This window comes from Pogona vitticeps, chromosome 2 (genome assembly GCF_051106095.1).
Source record: "Pogona vitticeps strain Pit_001003342236 chromosome 2, PviZW2.1, whole genome shotgun sequence".
In the NCBI taxonomy this organism is placed as follows: Eukaryota; Metazoa; Chordata; class Lepidosauria; order Squamata; family Agamidae; genus Pogona; species Pogona vitticeps.
This window is the reverse complement of record NC_135784.1, coordinates 65,063,504-65,072,040: the sequence shown is the minus strand read 5'-3', so window position 1 is coordinate 65,072,040 and position 8,537 is coordinate 65,063,504. Positions and strand designations below refer to the sequence as shown.

Sequence of the window (8,537 nt, the reverse complement as noted above, 5' to 3'; positions counted from 1 at the left end):
TGGGAGCGACCACATACTGAGCACTCTCTGCATTTCCCTTGGAAGTGCAGGAAGGGGAAGAACACCTTTATAGTGAGTGAGTGGGAAATAACGTTTACTTCATTATTTTTGGATTATTACTGAAGAGGTTGTGAGGTTTCTGCCTCTCGTTCCAAAATAATGTCAGGCCAAAACAAAAATAAAAAAAAATAAACGTAATGGCACCTTCTTCAGACACAAAAATAAGTCTCCTCTCCACAGATTAACTTGGAACCAAAACAGGTGGTGCCATTTGGTGCTGTCTGCGAGAGCAAAACGTGTTGACTTCCCCAAAAGGCAGTAAACACAACTGGATCAACAAGGCGCAGATCGGGTATTTAGACGCGTTAATGTTATGATACGGTACAGTTTTAGACTAAGGGAAAACGCGTGTTTCCATCCAGCACCTCAGATAGGGGGCAGTGGTTTCCCGCCTTCTTACCCCCCCCCCCCGCCGGCAGCGCTATCCTGAGGGCTCCGCCCACTTTCTGGCGTGGGTCCAATCGCGTACTTGGAGGGGGGGATATTTAACCTTCCCCGGTAAAAGGGGCGCGCAGTGTCAGCGAGCACGTGTGAATGGCGTGAGCTAGGGGGGAATTGGTTGAAGCTTGACCGGAGTGGGGCTGCTAAGCTAACGGCGCTGTTCTCTCCCCTTGGGTAGGTTTCACTGCTTGTGCTTGGCTGTGACCCAGCAGCAGCAGAAGGGAGGGAGCCAGCCAGCCAGCTTAGGCGGGCGAGTTGGTTGGTTGGTTGGTTGATCTGTCTGCCCGCCCGCCCGCTCGCCAGGACGAGAAGGCGGGGCGGCCTCGGCATGAACACGCAGGCGCGGGGCCAGGCGGCTCTCAGTGACTGGAGCGGCAGCGAGACCAGCAGCGGTAGCAGCGAGCAGAGCTGCGGCTTCCAGGCTCGGCGTCCGAAAGAACCGCACCAGCGTCCCTTGGGCCGTAGAGACCTCGAGGCGGACGGCGCAGCCATGCCGGTGACCGAGAAAGACCTGGCGGAGGACGCGCCGTGGAAGCGGATCCAGCAGAACACGTTCACCCGCTGGTGCAACGAGCACCTCCGCTGCGTGAACAAGCGCATCGGCAACCTGCAGTTCGACCTGAGCGACGGGCTGCGCCTCATCGCCCTGCTGGAGGTGCTCAGCCAGAAGCGCATGTACCGCAAGTATCACCAGCGACCCACCTTCCGGCAGATGCAGCTCGAGAACGTCTCGGTGGCGCTCGAGTTCCTCGAGCGGGAGAACATCAAGCTCGTCTCCATCGGTGAGTGAGTTGGTCGGGGCTGCCCGCCGGGGGGCAGGGGGTGCTTCTTGTGGGCGCTTCGCCGGCTTTTCTTAGCAGAGTGGCTGGAGAGAACCCTCTTGGTTGCTCTCCTCTCCCGGCGGGGTGTCGGAATGTGGCCCCCCTCCAGCTTGGGAGCGTTACTTCTTGGACCACAACTCCCAGAATCCCCAGCCGGCATAGTCTTTGGTGCGGGAGGGGGGAACACATTGTGGGAATTGTAGTAAAACAAAAGTAACATTTCCAGGTTCTGGTGCAAGTTCCCAGCGCCAGTACACCCCGAGGAGGCTGGTCTGTTCAAATGAGCTCGTCGTTCTCTTCTCTCTCGGGGCTCCTTCCGTGTCCAGGTTGGCCGTCAGGGCGTCCGCTGCCCTCGTTGGCGCCCACCGACACGGAGCAGCTGCTGAGGGGACGCGTTTGGGGTTGCCTTTTCCCTCCCCGCCTGGCTAGCCCGCGCCCCCCCCCCCCGGCAGCGCTGGAGTCGGACGGGCGCGGAGGCGCAGGTTGGAGGGCGTGGCGGCCCCGCCTGTCCCTCTCGTCCAGAGGAGCCCTCGGGGGGGGCGGGTGCTGAGTGGGTGGCCGGGGCGGTGAGGGGCAGCCCGGCCCGTCACTCTGGGCAACACGAGGTGGTGGTGGTGATTTACTCCCTGCCGGGCGCTTGAGCCGGCGACCTGGGAGTCACCGAAGTCTCGCCCAGGCGGTCGCCAAAGCGAAGCGGTGGCCTAAGCCGTGTGGAGCTCTCGGTGCTTCTCCTTAGTAGCAGCTGCCCGCGGGGGCAAGAGCGTGCAGGTTCCCAGTTTCCTCCAAAAGGAAGGACACTGGCGCTTTCAGCTGCCGCCGCCCCCCCCCCCCGCCCCGTGTTCGCGGTGTCCTCCCAGCCGGCAGACCTCTCTCTCTGGCCAGCGCTGCGCTCTAGCAGGGCCCAAACCCTAAATCATGGGAAAGTGGAGAAATGGCTGGCCCTGCTCAGACAGGATTTCCTGAGGTGCCTCCCTCCCAGCAGGTAGAGCCACTTCCTTTTGGCCGCAGGACTTTGGTTTCTAGGTTGGAGGCGCATGAAGGGTTTGCACTGTTGAATAAAAACCCAGCCTCTGACTTCAGCCTTTTTCAAGCCTTCTCTGCTTTTCCACTAAGGTGTATCAGGCTAATCTTTTCGTCAGTCTTCTTTCTTTTTTTAAAAAAGTTGTTGTGGCTCATAGCTAGTATTTTACCTTTCAAAAGGCATTGTCAAAGCACAGCCTGTTGCTTTACCACTTTCTACTTAGAATAATGTGTGGACCAGCAAAAATAAATCTTGCTCCTGGGTGTGTACTAGTTCTGCAGAGAGGAGGCACAGATGAGTAACATGTTAACTTACTGCAGTATTGCTTTGTGCTCTTAACAGATCTTCTGAAATGTATGCAGAGGAGTAAAGATTTCGGTCTACTAACCGTGCAGCATTGATAGTGTCTCATTTTGATTTGCAGCATTTGATATGTACTTTTTTTCCTTGTTGGTGTTAGGCTGTTGCACTTCTGCACTGAAGGGAACTTCCTTTCTCCCAAGTTTTTCCTGGAATAGTGGACACTATTTAGTTTAACCTCAGACATAAGGCCAGGCCAAGTCAGACTTCAAATTCTGTTTTGGTTTTGAATCTTGAGGTCTGCCAAGTGTGGAATAGCAAAACAGGCAGAGACATATGCTAAGAATTAAGGGACATAGTATCTCAGAGTTGGTCACCCCAGTAATTTGTGATTAGGGTCATGACTGAGGTCACAATAAAGCCTTTCATGCACAAATCCACTCCTGGTCTCCCTTTTTTTATCAGCCTCATGTGAGAGGTTGGGGAAGCTTTAATTATTGCTGTTATTAAGGCAGTTAGGAGTGTAATCCTTGTCAGCCTATTGCAAATTGCCTAGGGTTATCATTGGATCCTTATCTAGTTTCTGCTGTGCTAGTCAACTCACGATAGATGGGCGTGTGTATCTGGAATCATTCTTACAGTTTCTAGGTCAAAATGTGTGTAAGTAGATTGAACTCAAAAGTCAGAATAGCTGAGTTAGTCTGCATAAAAAAACAGTGCTGTGGCACTTTTAAAACAATTATAGAATGCTCTTCTGTGGACTGGGGTTCACTTCACTAGATCCATGGAGACCCCAGTTACTTATATCCTGTACCACACCAGTATATCTATTTTTCTGGTCCATTTAAAAAGTATGCTGTATGTGGTTGTTAAGGAGTTGCAAGAGACCCATTGTTCTCTGTTCTCTTTGTGAAGCTTTAGTTCTCAAATTTATATAAATCAGGTGGTGGCAGGGTTAAAGAAGGGATAAGCTTAAAGGTGGTGGCTATATGGTGCAGCCTCCAAACATTTGTTGTTGCCATGAACATGTGACTAATGTGCGTGTCTCAAAGTACCAGTCAATTATGATATGATGAGCTACAGTTTAGTTTATGCATAAGGTTAATTGTGGAGGATAGAAAAGCTGTAGCAGACCTGAGTGTGAGGCCTATTGCTCTGAATTTTTAGTCTTCTGGGAAACTACCTGTTGCTACAAAATGAAGTATTGCTTTCACTATTAAAGCAATGAATGAATAAATTATGTCAGAAAGCAATAAGGGGGGGGTTAATCTTGTTGTATGAATAGGGGTCAAGCTACCTTCTTGAGGCTTAACCAGACATGGGGGGAACAATGTCTTAATTATTCTTGCAGCATTTTGTATAGAAGGGCTTTACTTATATAATTCTAAAGCAATCAACACATAAAATGTTCCATTCTAGTTCTGAAGTTCACCATATGCTGTTTAAACAGCCTTACAGCAGCAAAGTGGCTGTACCTTCAAACTAGAGACTGGGCAGAGAAATTGTTATGTTGGCTAACCACAATGCATGCATTTATTGGAACACAAACTGTACCCAAACGTGCATGTTTCATGTGAAATCTGTGAGATCACGGGATGGTCCTATATTCCGTGATGTCACAGATACAGAGAGTTGTGATTCAAGAAGTTGTGCACCATCTGCTGTAGCCAAATGGGGCAATTTGACGTCTCCGCAGGACCCTCTGCTGTAAAGGAAGAAACTTCTACCTGATAAATTGACAGTTCCTAGTGATTATAGTTATGTATCTTATGATGTTAGCATAGTTATGGGCTGAAGCTAGCTAAAATGTGCAGAGACAGGAACACTTCTCAATAGGATTGGAATAGGAACCTATACAGTACTTTGCGAGCCCTGTATCTGGAGGCAGAGCATCATTAAAAGGAACTTGTCAAGCTTGTTCTTCTATATTGTGATGTGCAGGGAGGAATGTGGTCTCCTTCTGGCATCTGCAAACAGTTCCAGTCTTGAGAACTATATTTGTGCACTGAATGACCAATCCTAATATCTTTTCTTGCAAGATAAAATGTTGTAGGAAGTATCTTCATCAGCTGTTTTTTTTCTGGGCAGAGACTTCACATTTCTGTAAACAAGAGCTCCCTTGGATGCCAAGCAACTAACCAATATTCTTTGGAGGTTTGATGCTGTAAAGTTTTTTTAAAAGGTGATTGGGTCGTGGAGAATAGTTGAAGAAAACACAGTGCTCTTTCCCTGCTAAGGCCAAGCAAGTCTCATTCTAATTTATTTTTTTGAGGTCTAAATGCCACAACTGTGAGCTTCCCAAAGGAAGAAGAGAGACAAAAGAATACTACATGGTCTGGAAATGAAGTCAGGTCTTAATTTTAAGATGCTAACAGTATGTCCCTTGTAACAAAACCTTGCTGTGCTCTCAATCTTTAGCCAAGTAGTAGCATAGAAGCAGTGTGTTAACAAGTGAAGGAAAATAAAACTAATACCTGCCTCTGGGAGCTGAAACATAACTTTCTAACAATTGTTACCCTGTTTGGTGGAAGCCTGACTGGATTTTAACTAGGGAAATAACTTGCTTCTTTCTCCTGTCTCTTGAGTATAAAACTATGTTGTTCAGAGCAAAACGTGACCTTGAATTAGAGACCTGGAGCATAACTTCAGAGATGTTGTCTCTGTAAAAATAGACTCGAGGCTTGAGGAATAGTGCGGGAGAAGGAATGTTGGTTCTATGTATGTAACCCATATGTTTCAAGGCAGGAGAACTTTGCTGATTTCTGAATCAATCTCCTTGTGGGAAAATACTTTTGACAGCTGCTGCGGACTTGTGTTTCCAGGAATTACTTCACTCTACTTTCTCTGTTTAAATATTAACACCAGGCTATATTGTGTAAAGTTCCAACTGAAGTAACAATCAGAATCATGTGTATTTCTGTATTATTCATGCAGGGTGTTGTTCATATGTAACTAGCAGAAAGTTGACAGAGTGTTGGGGTAGGTGGACAGACATCTTCCACTAAACAAGACTGGGCACTGTCTGGATTGTTCACGAGAGAGCTGCTTATGTCTTATAAAATGGCACTAAGACTGAAGTGTAGGAAAATGAGTCCTGGGCGAGTAAGACTCAACCTATATAGCAGTCGTGCTGTAAATATATAATTCTGTCAGATTATTACTTCCGCTTTTAAGATCTGCCTATGAGGGGTGGAACCCTCCAGAGCAGATTTTGGTGAGCACAGGGTTTGAGAGGCAAAGGATATCTTGTTACTTTTGGGATTTTGTATTTCATTCAAAGAATGTAATCCTGTGTCTACTTACAAGTACGTCCGTTTGTACCTGGGGCACTGTACTTTCATGTAATTGGATAGATGAGTGTCACTCAAGTCAACTAGCATTCAGAATCCAGAATGTGGCCACCAGACTGGTGGGTGAGTAAACTTGACTACATCTCCCCAATCCTGGCTTGCCTGCACTGGTTACCTGTTGCCTCCCGGAGTAAGTTCAAGGTCTTGATGTTAACTGCTAAAGCCCTTCATGGTTTGAGACCCCGTTACCTGTCGGAGTGTCATTCCCAAGGCCATCCTCCCATGCCACCTGCTCACCTCCCAGGAGATGCTTCTCTTGGTGGCTACTCTGAAGGAGGCCAGAAAATCTTCAACAAGAACTCAGGTTTTCATGGTAGTGGCACCAACTCTCAGGAAACAGCTGCAGGTTGAACTACACTTGGCCCTCTTTCCTCTCCCCCATTTTAAAGAGGATGCTGAAGACACTTTTCTTTCAAGAGGCCTTGGAAGGCAGCCTCACTTGAAATCTGACCTACAGTCATGCCCCGCTTTACGATTGCCCCACATTACAACAAAACCGCATTATGACAACGTTTTTGCGATCGCTTTTGAATAGGCTTTTTTCACTTTGTGATGATCGGTTCCCTGCTTCAGGAACAGATTCTTCACAAAACGACGGTTTTTGGCCAGCTGATCGGCGGTTTCAAAATGGCTGCCAGGTAAATAAAATGGCTCCCCACTGTTTTCTGGGATGGATTCCTTGCAAGACAGCCACCGAAAATGGCCGCCCTATGGAGGATCTTCACTGGACTGAGTTTTGAGTCCATTGGAATGCATTAAACGCATTAAATTTATTTTTGCATTACGACGCTTTCGTTCTACAGCGATTTCGCTGGAACGAATTAACGTAATGCGAGGCAACACTGTATTTCCCTGCTGCCTTATTGGAAACATGGTGTCATTCAGCCTTTTTTGCCATTTCATTTTGCTAGTTTATCTTATGTTCTAATAATAATAATAATACTGATGATGATGACGACAACAAAAACAACAACATTTTTATACAGCCCATCTGGCAGCCCAGGCCACTCTGGCCTGTTATTTATCTGTTATACCCTGTTTGGTTTTATAGGTAACTACCCAGAATAGTGCTTTGTGCTAATGAGGCAGTATATAAATCAAATACATAAATAAATAATAAATCCATGAAAGTCACAATAAGAATTCAGTTGAAAACTACTGCATTCAACAAGAGGAATCTTAACAATTCTTCAGGTTTTTTGTTAGAAAATAAATAGTTAAGCACCTGTGTGTTTTGGCAGTTACATGCAACTAATGACTAGCTATCAAATTTAATAACTTATATTTTACTAAGCTGTTCTGGTTCACTTGCTGCAAGCAAGTTACAAGGTAGCTTTCTGTGTAGTTTTGGACTGGGTGACAAATGGAAGGCTAGTGGCTGTTAGAGACGTGAGAGTTTGCTGAAATGGAGGGTGCCACTCCCGAAGTACAGGCTGTGGTGTGCTTTTTTTCAGTGCATGCTGCCAGATTTTTTTTATGTGGGAACTGTTTTGTACAGTAAACCTGGCAGCTCTTTCATGTACAATAAAATGCTAGTTGCTAGTTTAGTGGCAGCACTGACATTCTGAATATATCATTCATGCAAGCAATTGTGTTCTTTCTAGTGAACCACATTTCTTGGGTCAGTTAAATAGAAAGTACTGTCCGAATGCAGCAGTCTGACAGTGGGGGTTTATGGCAGTTTGCATTAAACAACATAGGCTCAACTATAACATGCAATCCAACTCCATGGCACTAAATGGAAACATTTATGGTTGTTGTGGGTTTTTGGGCTCTTTGGCCGAAAAACCCACAACAACCATTAGATTCTGGCTGTGAAAACCTTCGCGAATACAGAAAACATCTATGTTGCTCTGTACTTATCCATCACTCTAAATACATTTAATTTCCTGTGCACTGGATTGTCGTGTTGTGGTATGGGAAGCTGCCCTTGGTGTCAAAGGGTAGATTCCTTTTTCAGGAAAGGAAAAAACACTCTGTCCCACCCTTAGTGACTAAAGTAAAGACTGACTCAGTTTTACAAGCACCACTGATAAGGAGTGATCAGAGCATGACAGTGTATGGTGTCATGCCAGTCTCAGTTAATAGTAGTTAAAATGTTGAAAAGTTGTGCTGTTATCGGTAACTCACTAGGGTGTGTGTTTGGGTGTGTTACTTGAGTTGCAATTAGTAATGGTTTTGAAGCAACTTCCAGTTTGCATATTGAAGTTCAAGAAACCAACGTGTTCTGTACTTGGATTTCAGGGTGGAGTAGGTCAACTGAAATGTTTGATTTATGGTTTTCTTTATATGAGCCCTTGCCTTGGTGAATAGAATCAGTCATTTTCAAATAGGAAATGTGGTTTTATTACTGCTAGCTGATGTCCACACCCCATGTATATGTGCTAAAAATTCCTAGGTGAACAGCTAAAATACTTATTATTGTGTAAGAAAGCAATTGGCTGATTAGAATGGGGGCACTGGAATTGGATTGGTCTTGTGCAGTTGTGGCACAGGTGGAGTGCATTCCACATCCATGTGGCTTTCTCCTGATTTGTGGTAATG

At 46.1% G+C, this 8,537-nt stretch overlaps 1 protein-coding gene across 4 annotated transcripts in view; it reads left to right on the top strand.

Moving 5' to 3' along the window:
• The first annotated feature begins 732 nt into the window (after positions 1–732).
• The window catches only part of FLNB (filamin B), a 107,201-nt gene continuing 99,396 nt past the window's right edge, over positions 733–8,537 (top strand). For all 4 annotated transcript variants that reach the window (XM_020799901.3, XM_020799899.3, XM_020799898.3 and 1 more), the window contains exon 1: positions 733–1,283. In XM_020799901.3, coding sequence (XP_020655560.3) covers positions 830–1,283 — 454 coding nt within the window. In that variant the 5' untranslated portion in view covers positions 733–829. The remainder of the gene's footprint in view (positions 1,284–8,537) is intronic.